The 20,504-nt window shown below is 36.2% G+C and overlaps 1 protein-coding gene across 1 annotated transcript in view; it reads left to right on the top strand.

Annotated features, from left to right (window-relative positions):
• WDR36 (WD repeat domain 36) overlaps positions 1 to 20,504 on the top strand; it is a 56,601-nt gene that overhangs the window by 20,929 nt on the left and 15,168 nt on the right. Inside the window, exons 6-16 of the mRNA XM_066382003.1 lie at positions 389 to 443; positions 1,978 to 2,110; positions 2,358 to 2,533; positions 3,252 to 3,372; positions 3,860 to 3,925; positions 5,126 to 5,212; positions 7,025 to 7,170; positions 14,084 to 14,198; positions 14,682 to 14,847; positions 15,081 to 15,189; positions 17,116 to 17,195. Coding sequence (XP_066238100.1) covers positions 389 to 443; positions 1,978 to 2,110; positions 2,358 to 2,533; positions 3,252 to 3,372; positions 3,860 to 3,925; positions 5,126 to 5,212; positions 7,025 to 7,170; positions 14,084 to 14,198; positions 14,682 to 14,847; positions 15,081 to 15,189; positions 17,116 to 17,195 — 1,254 coding nt within the window. The remainder of the gene's footprint in view (positions 1 to 388; positions 444 to 1,977; positions 2,111 to 2,357; positions 2,534 to 3,251; positions 3,373 to 3,859; positions 3,926 to 5,125; positions 5,213 to 7,024; positions 7,171 to 14,083; positions 14,199 to 14,681; positions 14,848 to 15,080; positions 15,190 to 17,115; positions 17,196 to 20,504) is intronic.

Consider the following 20,504-nt stretch of genomic DNA (forward strand, 5'->3'; position numbering starts at 1 on the left):
GAGGAAGGCGGAGCATTTCTTACTCCCTAATTCCTTCGGGGTTTGGTTATATATTTAGCCAATTTTTCACTCAATCATACCTTTGGGTGTATTGCGAAGCATCTGGAAGCTCCAAGTATAGGTTGTTCTGTTTCTGGTTGAAGATCTTGTTGAGTTTTGGGGGAGATTTATCGGTATCGCTTCCTACCCCGCCATTACTCTGACGTCATCTCTCAGTTTCTTAGTTTCTTTATCTGGAAAATGGTATAAGTCTACCTCATGGTATTGTTTTGAGTATTAAATAAGTTAATATGTGTACTTAGAATAGTATGGGACAGAGTAAGAACTTAATAAATGTATAATTGTTTTCCTCCAGAAAAATAGCTATCAACTGTTTTTCTTCTTGTAGTAAACTTCTATATACATTTCCAGGATGGAAAGTTGGAGTGACGGCTCTTCAGCAGGTTAGTATTTTTTTAAGTCAAAAAGAAACCAAGTTAGTAGCAGTGTCTTTCAGTTTGGGGGGTCATATTTTTAGACCTAAAGTTAAAATAATATATAGACTAGTTTATCTTTCTAAGTATTATGCTAAGACTATTTGTTTGGAAATATAATTGAAAACAAATAATATAGCCTTTGTCTATAAATTTTGTGGAAACTTTTGCTGAAATTAGGCTCTTAACCTATGGTTACTGTGGAACCATGTTTCCCAGTCATTTTGCAAGCATTTAGTCATTACAGAGTGGGATGTTCAGTGAAACAAGGAAGATTGTCAGTAGTACAGACATTTGTCAGGACGTTGAGGTTTGTGGCTTGGAATAATTGGGGCCCAGATCCTAGTATTTCATTATATTTCTGGGCTCTTCTAGAAGTTAACTGGTCTTTTTCTATGAGTACTGAACACGTCTGAATGAATGAAAGTATGTCTGCAGAGAATCTTTGTGTGTGTGTGTGTGTGTGTGTGTGTGTGTATTTTTCTGAAGTGAGAAGCAGGGAGGCGGAGAGACAGACTCCCACATGTGCCCACTGGGATCCACCCAGCAAGCCCCCTAGAGGCAATGCTCTGCCCATCTGGGACATTGTTCCATTGCAACCAGAGCCATTCTAGCACCTGAGGCGGAGACCTTGGAGCCATCCTCAGCCTCTGGGCCAACTATGCTCCCCTGGAGCCTTGGCTCCGGGCTGACACATATATGTATATTGAACACAATATGCAGCCAGCGCACCCTTGTCTTTCTAAATATCCATTGTTTATACCTTTTCAATTTATATGTATTTCTTCCTTCTTTCTCATTACTATCAGCCATGCTGTTTTTGCCTACCCAGAAGGCCTCCAAAGTATCAGATGATTAGATCCCATGCGGGCAAGGGATATACTTGTTTTAGTATCCACAACTTCTACACCGGGTCTTAGGCCTTATAGTCGTATGATGGCAGATTAATAAAACATTTAGCCTGATTCCATTTTACATATAATGGTGTTGGGCATTAATCTTTTGTGCTAAAATTGAGGAACATATTATAGAGCTTGTATGTAAGATCGTGTATAAAATGCAGATTATAATCATAGGCTCTTAGAGCTGGAACAGACTATTTGTATAACTTTTTTGCCTTTTACCATATTACAGGTTTTTCCTGTTTTCCTTGAGTAAACTTCCTTGGTAGTTGGCCTTTTATGATGCCATGCATACGGCAAGCCTTTGTATTTTCTAAGAATTGTCTCTTTTTTTCTGTTTCCATCTAGTCAGTGATCTATAGTGATTTTACACATGAGCTTCCTTTTCTGTTACGGATAGATTCTTACCAAGATAGCTATGTTTTGAGAGAAGGGAGGCTGGTGGTGATTACCAGATTTGATGGTGGGAAGTGACTTGGAAATATATTATTCTTAAATATTTCTGTGCTAAATAACTAATAACTCACAACTAATGATGCATATAATCAGGGTTATTAAAACTGTTTGAAAATATTTTTAAAATGTAATAATTTAATTTTCAGGCACCAGCTGTGGATGTTGTTGCTGTTGGTCTTGTGTCGGGTCAGGTTATCGTTCACAACATTAAATTTGATGAAACGTTAATGAAGTTTCGTCAAGACTGGGGGCCTATTACTTCTATTTCATTTCGCACAGGTAACTATTATTGATAAGACTTAAGAACATTTAAAGTCCATTACTTTGAAGCCCTTAGAAATTTTGTTAATAGATGTTTTTTTGTAATTTAATAGAAATGAATGAAATACTAGCATATAAAGAGTCAAAGGAGTGTTGGTAGATTCTTTTCTAACTTTATATTTTATAGATTAAAAGAATGGAATGAAGAATTGATTAGTTGTTTTATTGTACATGTTTTTGTTAATGTATTTTATTTAACTAACAGACGGTCATCCAGTAATGGCAGCTGGAAGCCCCTGTGGCCATATTGGACTCTGGGATCTTGAAGACAAAAAACTTATCAATCAAATGAGAAGTGCACATTCTACCGCAATTGCTGGGCTGACATTTCTCCATAGAGAGCCACTTCTTGTCACAAATGGCGCTGACAATGCTCTCAGGGTATTGTGATTATTGTGTCATCTTTGTTGCTTATCTGTCCTACTCCTGGTGTTATTACACATCTACTTTAATGTATCAACCTGGAACCTGGAAGGTGGAAGGGATGTGGAATAAGATACTGGTATAAATGAAACAAAAACCACAGTAGATTACACTGATTGCAATGAAGTGAGAAAGAATTATGATTTATCGCCCTGGCCCGTTGGCTCAGTGGTAGAGCGTCGGCCTGGCGTGCGGAAGTCCCGGTTCGATTCCCGGCCAGAGCACACAGGAGAGGCTCCCATCTGCTTCTCCACCCCTCCCTCTCTCCTTCCTCTCTGTCTCTCTCTTCCCCTCCCGCAGCCGAGGCTCTATTGGAGCAAAAGATGGCCCAGGCGCTGGGGATGGCTCTGTGGCCTCTGCTCCAGGCGCTAGAGTGGCTCTGGTTGCAACAGAGTGACGCCCAGATGGGCAGAGCATCGCCCCCTGGTGGGCATGCCGGGTGGATCCAGGTCGGGCGTATGCGGGAGTCTGTCAGACTGCCTCCTGGTTTCCAGCTTCAGAAAAATACCAAAAAAAAAAAAAGAATTATGATTTATCTCTCCCCCAACTCCCACTCCAGGGTCAGTGGCCTGGTAAGCACTATGCAGTGCCAGTTGAGTTATATTGAATATGATTTGACTGCTTGCAGTTCACATAACACATTGTGGAAGAACCTTACCCTCTTATTTCTTGGCAGATATGGATATTTGATGGTCCCACAGGTGAAGGTCGGCTTTTGAGATTCAGAATGGGACATAGTGCTCCTCTTACCAAAATTAGATATTATGGACAAAATGGACAACAAATTCTTAGCGCAAGTGAGTTTCTGTTTCAAGCTGTTAATTTTTCCAGCAAGTTTTGAGAACAGAATACTTACTATTTATTAAGTTTAGTATTTAAATATCACTTTGATTGACTTGGGAATCTAGGTAAAAGGAGGTAAAGAAAAGTGGGTCTTTTTTTTTAATACTCAGGAAACATTGTAGGTGATAATTATTTTGTTTGGAGTGTCATTGTGTTTACTAATCCTGAGAAACAGAATGGTCAGATTCTGAAAATGTAGCCCTTGCTATTGTAAATGCTGAGAATTATTAGTGCCTCATTTTATTCTTCGTTCTTAATAAATAGTATTCTGTACACAATTGAATACTGTAATAAAGAATGTAGTTGCAATATGGTTCTCCTTTTAAAGTGTCCCAAACTATAAATTCAATTTTAAAGAATCTAATTTTATAAGATCTGTGATTCAGATGGTCCGTTGTTTTTCATGAAGCTTGATTAGGCTTTTTCTGTATTTGTCAACAGGTCAAGATGGAACTCTTCAGTCGTTTTCCACAGTACATGAAAAATTTAACAAGAGTTTGGGACATGGTAGGTCATTTATACAGTGGAACGAAACCTGCTGGTCCTAAGAGAAACATTTCAGGATTCTCTAGATGACCAGAAGTGGTTTTATTGATACATTTTCTCTTTTTAGATGAAATAAAAAACCTTGTGTGGAAGGGTAGTAGTAAGATTCCAAAGATCAGTGTTGCTGTAGAAATGGTTGAAGTGCTGCTGTAAGATTATTGAAAAGAGTTAGACGTCTTGGGTGGGCAGAACATAACTCGCCACCCCAAAGACATCGCTGGTCTGACTTGAGCCATCTGTATAGTGCAGAATTTTAAAAATGGAAGGGAGTGTAGAGAAGATATCAGGGTCCAGACTTTTTGTAAATAGGGCACATTTTATTCTCTATTCCATCCTGTGGTTTCCAGCATTTCAACAGTTTTGTTTATAAAACAAAAATGTTTTTTCAGTTTTATTAAGCATTACTCTTCTTTTTAAGCTGATATCCTGGCTATTCAGGTATCAGTATACTTCCAGGTGAATTTCAAGATCATTTTAAAATCAATATCCAAAATAATTTCTCGTGGAATTAAATGGATGAAGTTTGATATCTTTAAGAATCTTCGTGGCTATGAATATAATATATCCTCATTCAAGTTGTCTTTTCATTTTCTCAATGAAGTTTTTTAATTTTTCTCCTGTTGGTTTATGTATTTAAGATTACTCAGTGGCATTTTACAAATTTTAACACAATTCCTAAATTTTTTTTTTTTTTGCTAATATGAATGATCTTTGTTGTATTGAGGGTTAGAAATATAATGTAATACAAAAAAAGAAATCTGTATATTATAATGATGTTAAATATTGCTGCATTATAGGGCACTCACTACAATGATTTTGTGTGTGTGTATTAGTCCTGTGTCTGGTCCAATGAAACTTATTACTTACTATAGTTGTTTGGCTGTTTTTCTCTATTGACATGACTGCATGACCATTATGTCATCTTCAGAAATAGATATCTTTTTTCCAATTATTTATATCTTATAGTTTATTTTCTTGTGGCATAATTATTTAAGGTAAACTTCACAAACAGTTTAATAATAGTGGTAATAGCATCATTATTTTGCTCCTGACTTAAATGGGAATATCTTGAGCTTTATAGTTATGTGACCTTGAATAAATTTTATGTTCATTTTCATTGTGAAGGATTTATAACTATACTCCCCTCTCCCATGACCTTAGGTTTAATAAATAAAAAGAGAGTCAAACGTAAAGGCCTTCAGAATGCCATGTCGGTGAGACTTCCGCCTATCACAAAGTTTGCAGCTGGTAAGTAACTTCATTACTGTGTTTTGAGATGTTGTGCTTTGTCATTTCCTACTATCTATTTTCTTATTTCCTCCATGTTAATAAATGTTTTTGCACATATTAATAAGCATCTAGAAGGTAACCCCAAATACATGCTAATCTTATGTGAAGACTAAAAATGAGTTATTTATAATTCGAATTCATTATCTGTTAATTTCAGGCTTTGCTCTTTGTAGGAGCTATTAATAAGCATTTGATATTTCACTTTACAGCCCTTTTTATATATGCCTGGTATAATGAAAGTTGCTAATGTAAAAAGGCAAGAACTAGCCCTGGCCTTTTGGCTCAGTGGGAGAGCGTTGGCCCAGCATGTGGATGTCCCAGGTTCAATTCCCAGTCAGGGCACATAGGAGAAGCACCCATCTGCTTCTCCACCCCTCCCCCTTCTCTCTTTTTCTCTCTTTCCTTCTCTCTCCTCTTCCCTCTTCCTGCAGCCATGGCTTGATTGGTACCAGCGAGTTAGCATTGGGTTCTGAGGATGGCTCTGTGGACTCTACTTCAGGTGCTAAAAAAATTGGCTCCATTGCTGAGCAATAGAGCAACAGCCCCAGATGGGCAGAGCATCTCCCCCTAGTGGGCTTGCCAGGTGGATCCTGCTTGGGGAGCATGCGGCGGTCTTGTCTCTGCCTACCCTCTGCTTACTAAGAAAATAAAATAAAATATTTTTTAAAAAGGCAAGAACTGGCCTGACCAGATGGTGGCACAGTGGATAGAGCGTCGGACTGGGATGCGGAAGACCCAGGTTCGAGACCCCGAGGTCGCCAGCTTGAGCGTTGGCTCATCTGGTTTGAGCAAAAATTCACCAGCTTAGACCCAAGGTTGCTGGCTCAAGCAAGGGGTTACTCGGTCTGCTGAAGGCCCACGGTCAAGGCACATATGAGAAAGCAATCAATGAATAACTAAGGTGTTGCAATGCGCAACGAAAAACTAATGATTGATGCTTCTCATCTCTCCGTTCCTGTCTGTCTGAAAGCAAGAACTGAGATCAGAACTATAGTTTAATAAAGATCTAAATACACTCAGGTATTAGTATATACTATCATTTGAGCTGTGTTTCATTCAAAGAAGTCATTTGAAAAAAATGGATAGGTGATGGGATTGTTGAGTTAAATCTATCATAGAAATAACTGGATAGGCACCATTTTTACTTTAAGGTTATTATAACAGCCAGATAACAGATTTTTTTTTTTTTTTTACTTTAATTTTGACCATCATCCTGTCAGTTTTTTATTGTAGAACCTAAGTGATCTTTCTCAAACATTGGAATCATGTCACTCGTCTCAGAACTCCTTCAGTGCTGTTACTACCTTTAGGTAATCTCATCCCCTTCACATGGCTTTCAGGATACTTTGTAATTTGGCCCCAGTTGCCTTTCCCTCCTCTCACCTCTTTCAAAAAGTGGTCCACTTAACTTGCTGTGTTTAATTTTATTAAAGTTACTCTTGGGCCTATTATTCCCCTCTACCCTGTCTTCCCAGTTAATTTTTACTTGTGTAACTGCTTCTTTTAGGGAACCACTTATTAATTTTCCCACATTTCTTAGCAAACTCTTCCTGAGTGCTCTTACAAGAAACTGTCATACTTCATTGTGATTTCCTCTAATTGGAATCCCGTTACATCAGAAGTTCATCACTGTCAGGAATTACCTGTTTATAATTGTGTCCAATGCCTAGTGATAACATGGAGTATTAGAAGCTTAATGATGAATGAATGAATGAATGAATGAATGGAGGCATGAAAAGCAATTTATTTGTGATTTTTATTATGTTTTAGAGGAAGCTCGTGAAAGTGACTGGGATGGTATCCTTGCTTGCCATCAAGGTAAGCTGTCTTGCTCAACCTGGAACTATCAGAGATCTACAATAGGCGCTTACTTTCTCAAGCCAAAAGAGCTGAAGAAAGATGACATAACTGCAACCGTAAGTGAGCTTGTTTATAGGGCATTTTTCCCCATAAAACTGTCCTATGGCAATGTTGTTATACTCAGTTTTATTGATGATGATATTGATCGACAGATCATAGTTTAACATTTTGAAGTTAGTCCCTAATAATGCTAAGTTTTCCAGCCTGCAGAAAATTACATTGGGCTTAAGTAAAGCTTTGCTTAATCAGATGTAGTATGTGGGTTACATTTTCTAATTGATACAGGATTATTCTGAATTCCCTTTGAAGATAATTTCAGCATTAATATATTTTCTCACCTCAATTACATTGTGTTCAATATTATCAGTCAATTTGAAACTGAAGGGTTTTTTTCCTTTTTTAATTTTCTTCCTTCATTCTTCTCTTCCTTTGATTTATTTCACTATAGGAGTAGGATTTAGCTAAATCTTTACTGAGTTATAGATTTAGAAGTTATTTAAATCCTTTATATCTTGTTTTCTTATGTTTGTGTACTGTGAAAAATGCCTTTTTAGAGAAATTCTGATTGAATGTTGTCTAAGTCAGTGTTTTTCCACCACTGGTGCACAGACATATCTGCTGGAAATTTTGTGCCAATCCACAAAAGAATTAACCCTGAAATTGTATGAAGATTTAGACCCAGTGATCTTAGTCTAATTTGCTTATGCTCTGGGTGATATCTGCCTTAGCAGTCCCTGAAATAATTCTCCTACTTTCACCAGTCTCCAAGTGTTAAAAGGTTAAAAGCTACTGGTCGAAGCCTTTTTAATAAATACTGCTTTTAAATGCCAGTGTTTATTTGTATGCCAGTGTTCTTATGTTCTTATTCCTATTTGAAATTTTTTTTTGTTTTCTTTTGTTAATGTGTAAGTTTTAGGTTCAGGTTTTATGATATTAAAGAAAAATGTCAAATTTGGTTTGCAGAAGCATTGCCTCTGCTTTTTCCTAAATACTGTTGTTAAGATACAATTTACACATTTGATATATACAATTGGAAAATTCAAAATGGCAATGGAGTAGGTAAAAGTTATACTTACCTTTTCCCATGAACAAACTGGAATTACAGCTACATTATAGAACAGTCATTCTGTAATAATGAACTGAATAATGAACTGAAGACTAGTTGAAAATAAGTCTTATAACCGAGGATTTATAGAAGAAGCCAGTTTCACTAGTTGTAATCTGTCTATTCAGAATTTCTGATTCTTTACAATTTAGTTTTGGAAGATTGTATGTTTCTAGGAATTTATCCATTTCATGGCGTAATTTGTTTGTAATATTTTCTTACAATCCTGTGTATTGTATTTCTTTGATGTCAGTTGCTATATCTGCTCTTTCATTTCTGATTTTATTTATTTGGGAGTCTGGTTAAAGGTTTGTCAATCTTACAATCTTATTTATCTTTTCAAAGAACCAGCTGTTGGTTTCACTGATCTTTTTAATTTTTTAGACTCTTATTTTGTTTATTTCTACTTTGATCTTTATTATTTCTCTCCTACTGTCTTTGGGCTTTGTTGGTTGTTCTTTTTTTAAGTTCTTTTAATTGTAAAATTAGATTGTGTTTATTTGAGATTTTTTTTTTATTTGAGATTTTTATTGCTTCTTGAGATAGACATGTAATGCTATGAATTTCCCTTATAGGACTGCTTTTGCTGTGTCCCATAGATTTTTCTTTTTTCCTTCTTCTTCTTAAAGCAGGCCCTTGAACATTTCTTGTAATACTGGTTTGTTGGTGACAAACACCTTTAGCTTTTTCTTGTCTGGGAAACTCTTTATTTCTCCTTCAATTTTAAATGATGACCTTGCTGGATAAAGTAGTCTTGACTGTAGGTCCTTGCTTTTCATCACTTTGAATATTTCATGCTAGTTTCCTCTGGCCTGAAATGTTTCTGTTAAGAAATCAGCTGACAGTCTTATGGAAGCTCCTTTATAGGTAACTGTCTTTCTCTTGCTGCCTCTAAGAGTCTCTCTTAATCTTAACCTTTGCCATTTTAATTATGATATGTCTTAGTGTGGGCCTCTTTGGGTTCATCTTGTTTGGGTCTTAAACAAAATAGAAACAAATAGAAACAGACTGATAGAAAACAGACTGATTTCAGAGGGGAGGGGGGTTGCAACGCAAGGTGAAAAATATGAAGGAATTAAGCAAAACAAAACTCAGACACAGGCAACAAAAGGATGATTTACTAGAAGGAAAGTAGGGGAGAAGGTAAAGGAGGGTTTAGGGGGGATAAATGGTGATAAGAGACTTGACTTGGAGTATTAAACATATAATACAATATACAGATGATATATAATGATATACCTGAAACCTATATAATTGTATTTACCCATCTCACCCCAATAAATTCAATAAAAAAAGAAAAACAAAAACAGACTCATAGAGAATAGACTAATAGTCGCCAAAGGATAGGGTGATTGGGTGACTAGGTGAAAAAGGTGAAGGGATTGAGAAGTAGATTCAATGTAGAGTACAGCATAGGAAATATAGTTAGCACTGTTTTACTCATTATGTATGGTGCCAGGTGGGTACTTGATGTGTTGGGGGAACACTTTGTAAAGTGTGTGATTGCCTGACCACTCTGCTGTGCAACTGAAACTAGTAAAAAGTAATATTACATGTGAAAAAACAATTAAGTATACAATTCAATGGTTTTTCGAATAGTCAAAGAATTGTACAGTTATCACCAAAATCTTATCGATCTAATTTTAGAACATTCCTATCTCCTCAAAAAGGAATCCTGTACTTGTTAGCAGCCATCCCCTTCTGTCACTTTCTCCTCTCTCATCTCCTAACCTAGGCTACCACAATTTGTTTTTTATCTTTATGAATTTGCTTATTCTGGGAATTTCATATAAATAGAATCATACAATATATGACCTTTGTGATTGTCGTCTTTCACTTAGCATGTTTTCAAAGTTCATCTACATTGTAGCATGTGTCAATACTATATACCTTTTATTGCTGAGTTATATTCCATTATGTGTATAAACCATAATTCCATTAGCCATTGGCCAGTTAGTTGAATGTTTGTTTTGCTTCTACTTTTTATCTTAAAATACTGCTGCTAATGAACATCAGTGCACAAATTTAAATGTGGACATATGTTTTGTTTCTCTGCATGTATACCTAGGAGTAAAATTGGTAGGTCATAATGTAACTCAGTGTTAACATTTTTGAGGAAATGCCAGCTGGTTTTCCAAACAGCTGCATTACTTTACATTATGATTTCTATACATTCTAGACAATACTTGTGATTGTTCTTTTGATTATTGCCATCCTAGTGAGCATGAAGTGGTATCTCATTGTGGTTTTGATTTGCATTTTCCTAATGACTTAATTATGATAAACATCTTTTCATGTGCTTATTAGCTGTTTATATATCTTCTTTAGAGAAATAATTTATTGAGTTCTAATAGCTTTTTTCTATAATCTGGGTATGAGTACCTTATCAGATGTGTGATTCACAAATATTTTCTCCCATTCTATGGGCCATCATTTTTTTCTTGTTGGTATCATTTTCTGCTTAGGAGTTTTTAATTTTATTTTTTTCTTTAAATCGACTTTGTTTTTTTAAAGACTTTATTTATTCAATTTTCAGAGAGGAGAAAGAGAGAGAGAAAAACAAGGGGATGGAGCAGGAAGCATCAATTCCTATGTGCCTCGAACAGGCAAGCCCAAGGTTTCGAACCAGCAACCTCAGGGTTCCAGGTCCACGCTTTATCCCACTGCGCCACCACAAGTCAGGCAGAGTTTTTAATTTTGATGAAGTCCAATCCTTCTCAAAATATTTTGATTATGACATGTTAGGAAGGAAATATATAAGATACTGCATAGAAAATATTAATTTATAAGCAGTTTCTATAAAACAAACTCATATTTTAATACTTAAAGTGTCAATATTGTATTAGACATGTCTTTTTTCCTATGTTACAAACAAGAGACTGGCTCTGTATTGGGTGATGGCCAGAGAAATTCCTTATTGGCACTGTGTATCAGTCAGATGTTACCACACCCAAGAGAAAATTCAGAACAGTCAGATGTTACTCACCTAAGAAAGAACAAAAATTCAACATTTATGCCTAAAGAAATAGGTAACTTCTAAGACCTAAAATAAAATATTTAACAGAGGCTATGTAACTGTTCAAAGCAGCATATGTCTAGACTCAGATACACTGTGACCCTAGTCAAGACATAACTTCTATAGGATTCACATAAGTATTGATATGTTCCACTGACATATATTTTGAGGTAATTATAGCTTATTCCTTAAAAAAATAAAGTAAAATATTTTAGATAGGAAATTATAGACTAATCTTAAAAAGCATTCTGTCTTCCTAAGTAGAATACAAACAATCTTAACTACTTTGAAAAACTCATAAATGTTTATGCTATGTTATATAATTAATATCAGGAACTAATGGAGATACTAGGCTATAATACACAAGTAATAAAGGCTCCCGATGTGCTTGCTATATTTTTTATAACTTGTATTTATTGTAATAGGATTTATTGTTGTTAGTAGGCCTGCTTCTGATAATCCTCTTTTCTTATTTATTCACTTTGATCTCTTATTGAAGACAGCATCAGCAAAGCAAAATGAGCAAACTGAGAGGGTTAACTCTGAGTAACAAATTGTACTTTAGGGCATGGGCTCTGTGGTAAAACTTTTATTTATTACTTATTGGTTACTGGCTTTGCTCTAAGTCAGCGGTTCTCAACCTGTGGGTCGCGACCCCTGTGTTTTGGTCATTCGACCCCCGCCGGGGTCACAACCCACAGGTTGAGAACCACTGCTCTAAGTAGCTGAATCTGCCAGACAAATGACTACGAATCACTGTACATACATATACTAAATGATCTATGAGTGATTATTAATAAGCTGTGAGTTAAGAACACAAGTTTTAAATTGAATAGTCCTAGGCTCAAATCCCAGCTCTTTCACTAACTAGTTTTACTGACCTTAGGCATGTTACTCATAATATTGAGCCTCAGTTTTATTGTCTCTAAAAAGAGGCTAACAACAGACCATGTCATAGGATTTTTGAGAGGATTATATAAAATAGTATATGCTAGGCGGAGAGCCTGGAACAAAGTAAACACACATAAAACATTAGCTGCAATTACCATTACCACTACTACTACAACAGCAGCTCAAAAGTGAGCAGGGGATCTTAACACAGTTAAGACAGACTTGGCTATGGTTTAGAAAATACAATAGTATAAAATCTTAAGACTAAACTTTGTACTATGGATAATAGAGCATACATACTTACAAAGAAATTTGTACAAAACAGGGTCAAACGTGGAGTTAAACTTTTAATAAGTATTTTCAAAATCCTGTTTTGGTCAGTTGGCTCAGTGGTAGAGCATCAGCCTGGTATGTGAAGTTCTGGGTTCGATTCCTGGTCAGGGCACACAGGAGAAGTGACCATCTACTTCTCCACACCTCTTTACCCCCCCCCCCCATCTGTCTCTTTCTCTTCCCCTTCCGCATCTACGGCTCGAATGGTTTGAGCAAAGTTGGCCAGGGCACTGAGGATGGCTCCATGGCCTTGCCTCAGGCGCTAAAATAGCTCTGTTGCTGAGCAACGGAGCAGCGGCCCAGCTGGACAGAACATCGCCTGGTAGGGGGCTTGCTGGGTAGATCCCAGTTGGGGCACATGTGGGAGTCTATCTCTGCCTCCCTGCCTCTCGATTAACAAAAACAAACAAATAAATAAAATTAATTAAAAACTGAAAACTAGCCTGACCTATGGTCCCTGCCTCTCACTTAATAAAAACAAACAATAAATAAGCAAATAAAATTGATTAAAAAGTGAAAGCTAGACTGACCTGTGGTGGTGCAGTGGGTAAAGCATTAACCTGGAATGCTGAGGTTGCTGGTTTGAAACCCCAGACTTGCCCTGTCAAGGCATATATGAAAAGCAACCACTACGAGTTGATGCTTCTCTTGCACTCTCTCTCTTTCTCTCTCTCTTCTTTCTAAATAATTAACATATAAAAGAAAATATATAAAATAAAAAAATTGAAGGCCAGCTGATAATACAATTCTCCTGACTTGAAATTTCAACCCAGTTAACTTTGGTTATGTTTTATTCTTGGGGAATAATTTCTTCATACTTTATAGAGAAAGGAGATAGAATCAAGCAGGTATTTCTTATATACCCAAATATAATGATATACTGTGTTTAAGAAAATTAATGAACCCATTAATTTATTATGCTATGCTTTGCTTTTAAAAAATAATTGGTGAGACCTGAGCTGTGGTGGCGCAGTGGATCAAGTATTGACCTGGAATGCTTAGGTCACCGGTACAAAACCCTGGGCTTGCCTGGTCAGGGCACGAATGGGAGTTGATGCTTCCTGCTCCTACCCCCTGCTCTCTCTCTCTCTCTCTCTCTCTCTCTCTCTCTCTCTCTCTCTCCCCCCCTGTCTCCTCTAAAATGAATAAATAAAACCTGACCAGGCGGTGGCGCAGTGGATAGAGCGTCGGACTGGGATGCGGAGGACCCAGGTTCAAGACCCCGAGGTCGCCAGCTTGAGTGCAGGCCCATCTGGTTTGAGCAAAGCTCACCAGCTTGGACCCAAGGTCGCTGGCTTGAGCAAGGGGTTACTCGGTCTGCTGTAGCCCCATGGTCAAGGCACATATGAGAAAGCAATCAATGAACAACTAAGGTGTTGCAACGAAAAACTAATGATTGATGCTTCTCATCTCTCTCCGTTCCTGTCGGTCTGTCCCTGCCTGTCCCTCTCTCTGACTCTCTCTCTCTGTCTTTGAAAAAAAAATAAATAAAAATAAATAAAATAAAATGAATAAATAAATAAAAATAATTTTAAAAAAATTGGTGACTAAAAAATGCTTTGGAAACTAAGGTACAATGAAAATGTTATTTTTTGTGTTGGTGTTTAAATTTTTTTTCCCTCAGGCAGTGGATATAACTTCTTGTGGAAACTTTGCTGTGATTGGACTCTCATCAGGAACTGTAGATGTATATAACATGCAGTCTGGTATACATCGAGGAAGTTTTGGCAAAAATCAGGGTATTGTATTTTTTGTGTGTTATTAAAAAAATAATATAGAAAGATACAAGGCTGATAACTGGCATTGGCATTTATTAAATTCTTTAGTGCCCAATTTTGCCAGAGTTGTAATTGGATTATTGTCAACCCTATATGACAGATGCTGCCATTAGACCTATTATAAAACTATGTCGAAATACTCAAAAAGAATGAAGTCATGGAAATTAGGGGAAAATCGATACTATACAAATTAAAATTTTTGTTATCTTCTTACTGTTTTAAGCAGAAAGTCTTACCTGTTTTTGAAACTTTTGTGCATTAATTTAATTGACTTTGTTTTCACTTGAGCAACATAATCTCCCTACTCTCTAAAATTCAGAATAATTTTAAAAATGTAGAGAAAGTGAATAGAAGAACTTAGATTTTTAAATGAAGGAATCACTCTTTGTATAGTGTTCTGACAGGAATTTTTATTTCTTTTGTCTTTTGACACATGCTATATAGCTCATAAAGGGTCCGTCAGAGGTGTCGCCGTGGATGAACTAAACCAGCTGACAGTTACAGCTGGTAGTGAAGGATTACTCAAGTTCTGGAACTTTAGAAACAAAACTTTAATCCATTCTATGAGCCTCGATTCATCTCCAAATATGATGCTGCTGCATAGAAACAGGTAAAGTTTTTCTTTTAATGATAATAAATTTTCTTCCTGATGTTTTTGATACAAATTCTTAATTTAAGTACATAATAGACCAAGTGAGGAAAAATCAGACTTTTAATATGAAAGAACAGCATTTTGCTTAATTTCCCCAAAGATACACGTGATTAAAAAAATTAAAATGACTGAGATTTTAGGTCAAGGGTTTTTTTGTTTGTGTCTTAAAACTGATGCATTTGTCTTGCTAGTGGCATTCTGGGACTCGCCTTGGATGACTTCTCGATCAGTGTTCTGGACATAGAAACTAGGAAGATTGTCAGAGAGTTTTCTGGACACCAAGGCCAAATAAATGACATGGTAAAACAAACTAGGTGTTTAAACAAAACTTGACTACTCTATTTAGGTTTAAAATGTTCAAATAATTGAAAATGTTATGCTTTAATAGCATTAAACTACTCATCATATGAAGAAATATTCAAAGGAAATAATTTGGAGACTAATTTTCAAAGAGATTTTAAGGAAAATGTAAAATTAAAAGAAGTTTAATATTTCTCAAGGAGTTGATGCCATCAGATTAAAGTATAAATTGCAGAGTTTATTTTTTTCTCTTAAACTTTAAACGAGGCCATTGGCGATTGAATGATCTATTGAAACATAAGTATATCATTTTTGACTTAATATTAAATTAGGCTGAAGGAACTTGTTTCTGATTTTCTGCGTGCATAACAAATAATTACTAGGAGACTTGGAATATCTGGTACCTGGTTTATTCTGGGTTCATTTTATCTCGTTTCTTTTTTTTTTTTTTTTTTTTTGTATTTTTCTGAAGCTGGAAACGGGGAGAGACAGTCAGACAGACTCCCGCATGCGCCCAACCGGGATCCACCCGGCACGCCCACCAGGGGCGATGCTCTGCCCCTCCAGGGCGTCGCTCTGCCGCAACCAGAGCCACTCTAGCGCCTGGGGCAGAGGCCAAGGAGCCATCCCCAGCGCCCGGGCCATCTTTGCTCCAATGGAGCCTTGGCTGCGGGAGGGGAAGAGAGAGACAGAGAGGAAGGAGGGGGGGGGGGGGGATGGAGAAGCAGATGGACGCTTCTCCTGTGTGCCCTGGCCAGGAATCGAACCCGGGTCCCCCGCACGCCAGGCCGACGCTCTACCGCTGAACCAACCGGCCAGGGCCTATCTCTAGTTTCTGTAGCTTAACTCCAAAAGAGTTTAATTAGTAATGTGTTTTAGCTTGCTATTGTCTTATAGTGGGATATATGACGTGATAAGAAGTACTCGAGTTTAAAAACTGTATGTAGAGGACCATATTAAGTCTATATTGTCATTTTGCGTCAGTTGCAGATACCTTGATTTACGTTAAAAGAGAAAAAAAAATAAAGTAAAATCCTTCCTACTGAGTGGCAATTTCTACAGTTACTTTTACTTATCCACAGATTTTGTTATGATAGTATCTATAGAAATAAGGGTGGGAATGGAATAATTTTGCTGAAATAGCATTTTTGAAGACATCTCTTCAGTGCCAGATGCTCTTCCTTTTTCTTTGCTTTCAATCTGTGTCTCTGGAGTTTCTCCTACTCAGTAATAAGTTAATCCTGTTTAATTAAATTTATAAAATCACGTTATTTTTTTCTAACATGATTTTACCTATCAGAGTCATTTTCCCCATCCTTTAAATCTGTGCTGTCCTATCAATTAAGTTGAGCTTTCTTTACCTTAAGTTTTTTCTGCAGAATTACTGTAGCTGGATGGCCACGTTAGAGTTCACTTACCCAATATCATTTCCTAATAGTGATAGTCATGATCCCTTTGGTGTGCTAAGACTTCTGGATGAACACAATCTACTGCTATTATAAACCTTAAAGTTTTTCCTTTTGGGCCTTCTTACACATCTAACCTGTCTTAAGCCTCCAAACACTTGCTGCAGGCAAGGAGAGCTATTCCTTATCCATTTTTATTGATAGAAGAGATAATAACTTCTTTGAGGTGGGGTAAATACTTTATTGTTTAAATTTATTTTAAAAATCTGATTATTGTGGTTTTAAATTATATTTTGGAAATAAAACATGATAAGGAAGAAGAGAATTTTAACTGAGGCTGTAAGCAAAAGGAGGATTTTTTTTTTTCTTAGTGAATGGGGGTGAGGCAGAGAGACAGACTCCTGCATGTGCCCCGACCGGGATCCACCTGGCAGGCCCCTACACATACATATACATGTATATATACACACATAAATTATATATGTGCTCTTCTTTTTTTTTTTTTTTTTTAAATTTAAAGGCTTTTAGTCCTGATGGTCGTTGGTTAATAAGTGCTTCAATGGATTGCTCTATTAGAACTTGGGACCTTCCTTCTGGGTGGTGAGTTTATTTTTCAATCCCTAATCCCTATCAGACAATTTCTCAATCATTGTCTTTTACCTGTAATTAATGGTATGCTTTTAAAAATATGGATATATTTAGGGATTTTCTTACTTGCTAGTATTTTATCCTTAGAATGTTTTTTATGTCTTAAACAGCAAGGATTATTGCCATAAAAAATAATAGGAAAATGTAGTTTCTCTATGGTTTTCTGTTTCTGCAAAATTGGGATATATAGAAGTGAGTTGCATAAACCTTACAAAAGCTCGTTTGGCCTTTTCAGTACTTCAGATACAGCTCAGACTTTACAACTCAGTTTTATTTGATGTGTTGTATGTTTGTTTTGTTCATACTGAATTTAGTTAAATGGTCAAAAGTCTTTACTTTCCTTTATGTAGTATATATTCTGTCTCTAACATAATTCTTGAAAGAAGACATTTTAGATACCTTTAAGTAATGAAAAATATGTTTCTGACGATTTAGGTAAAACCCAATAGTGTTCAGAAATCTGTTTCATAGACTGAAACTTGCTACTAACACAGCTCTCAAAGAGAAAACATCTAATTCTGCTAAACAATTTGAACATTGGAGACATAGAGAGAAAGAGTGCATGTGTGTGTGTGCTTTGTTGATGTTAAGAATTATATAAGAATAGATGCAATTTAAAACCACATTAGTTAATATAGAGTTGCTTAGGAAGGAGTGATGGGAAAAGCAAAGTGTGTAATTTAACAGGAATATACCATAAGGAAAGACACTGTTGAGAAAAATGGGAAGGAAGATGGTACTTTTTAATCTTCTGAAATATTTCTAAATTAAGCTCTGTCCAATCTGCTTACTGTTTTTGTCTCAGTAATTGAATAAGCTCATTCCTGAAAGCAGTTTGACCTTTACAAAGGAAAAACCCTGATGTACTCACTTCCATTCAAGTGTGATACAGGAATGAGGCCCAGCTCTTCATCCAACATAAACACCAAATCTGGGACATGTGCAACAAATACATACAACAAGAGTGTCACTGATTGGTCCAGTTCCAATAATGAGGGACTTTTATCCACAAGGTGTCTCATTTCCACGGAAAATAGAATAAAGCAAAATTTAGCTAGTTGTCTGTGTCCTCTGACTTCAAAAAGTTCACCTAAAGTTGGTACTTTCTTAATTTCTAAACAACTTTTTTTAAAAGGCACCATTAGAAATATCGGTAATCTGTTGCTTCTTGGACTTTTGCTGTTTTTCTAAAAATGAACATTTTAATTTGAATTATATATAATTTAATATGCTTTAATATAATTACATATAACTTAATTACAGTAGGGAAATTGTACAAGTAGAAGAGTTGACATGCCCTTTTCCTTTTCCTCTTTAATAGTTTTAGGTCACATTAGGTGAGAGATAGGTTAATGTTCAGTAGTACTTTTTTAAAAGTGGCAAGTTTATCTTTGGAATGGAAAAATTAAGATTTGAAAGCATCTAAATCTATCAGTCTCTGACTTGGCATTAGTCTTTTTGCTAAATTTTTTATTTTAGTAAAAAAGTTGAGCATATTTAAATTGGGCAGGTTTTTAACTCTGTTATCTTATTTTTAGGGGAACACTGAGACAAATTGTAAGTGACTACAGGGGCCTGAGGCTGGGAGAAACACAAGAGCAAGAAATGAGTTCCACAGGGATTGTTAAAAGAAAATAATAGTATCTACACAAATTGAACCAAAGTATATTTTTGTTAAAGACAAAATAAGTACTCCTTTGGTTAAGATCAGAAGTAGAGTAAATGAGACCGCTTGAAAAGCAGCATGACACAGCTGTTGTCTACTTGCAACTAAACTAACATTTATTTACCATGAGGTGCTTGGCACTTTCTATACTTTAATTTTCATCTTCCCTCATACCCTCATGAGTGTAGGTACTATTTTTATTTTTAGTCCCATTCGTGGAGAAAAAAAACAATTTCCCAACAGTTGTGATATCAGCCTTGCTCGGGTGTGTCAGATGTTGTAAGGATGAACAGATTTTCTTGATTTAGAAGATAATAAGGAAGTGAGGATCAGTATTTTACCCATATGTAACTTGGGATTTTTTATTTCCTCCTGTTTTTAAACCATAATTAGCATGACAGTCTTTGGAGATTCCTAATTCTTTCTTCAGTAAACAGTTTCATCATTTACATAGTCTATTAAATATTTAAAGAATGAGTATACTCATTGCATAGCCTGAAAAGTGAAGTTATGAGTAAGCCTTTGGGTGTGGTAAAATACAGGTGTTCCCACCCGGAATGTGTCTGTGTGAAACAAATTGTGTAGTTACTGAAGTGCTCCCTGTAAAATTGTTTTAAAGTACAAAAAATTTCTCTTGTGTTTGTAGAATTCTCAGAGAAGCAGAGTTGATATTTTTTATCTCTGAAATTATATGTCATTCCCTGACACTACCACCTTTTATTTCTTTGTTTTCAATCTAACTATAAGTTCAGGTTGAACAGTTTAGAGCAGGGGTCTCAAACTCGCGGCCCGCCGAACACTTTTGTTGTGCGGCCCGCAGACTAATCCACGAAGTTCAAAATATTTTGGATAAAATTAAGTAAGCCTAGGGGCCTACTTGTATTTTTCATTTCTCTAGCATCCTAGCTAGATATTAGCTTAGTTAACAGCAGTTGTGAGGCGAACTACAGTTTCTGGTTGTTTTGTGACACTGAGTAAACTGCATGTACGATTGTGCTTGTTGTACTGATCTTTTTTTGTTTTCAACTGCAGTGAGAGAAGTGTTGTGTAACAGTTGCCTTTTGTAGACCTAGTGCAGCCCGCCGAATGGCTGTGATCTTGCTCTGCGGCCCACATGCTGAGTTGAGTTTGAGACCCCTGGTTTAGAGGGTGAAAATAAAGTATAAAATAGCTTTAATAAAATTTTACATTTTATTTTTCTTGTTGCTGTTTTCTGAGGAGCATTACATGAGAATAATTGGAATGGAACATTACAGTATTTTGCATTTCTTACAGAGGCAATACCATCCCTTTGTTCTGTTCTTTAGGTATTCTATCACTTTGGAGATTAATCATCTAGTTACTGTCTGCATTTGTTTAGGATATAACCAGAAATGACTTTAGTATGCAAGGCTCTGTGCTTGAAAATCTGATTCTTTACACTGGGAATTAATGTTCTCTACAAAGTATGTAACTTATTTGGAACTTTTCATTCTGTGAGACTAGCAGGAGACTGTATCGTAGTTAAGTCTGAGATAAATCTATACACTTATGTTTTATGAACCTGATGTGGCCATGTTTTTATGAATATGCTGTGTCTGTGGGAACTACCTTCC

The sequence above is a fragment of the Saccopteryx leptura genome, chromosome 4 (genome assembly GCF_036850995.1).
Source record: "Saccopteryx leptura isolate mSacLep1 chromosome 4, mSacLep1_pri_phased_curated, whole genome shotgun sequence".
NCBI classification, from domain to species: Eukaryota; Metazoa; Chordata; class Mammalia; order Chiroptera; family Emballonuridae; genus Saccopteryx; species Saccopteryx leptura.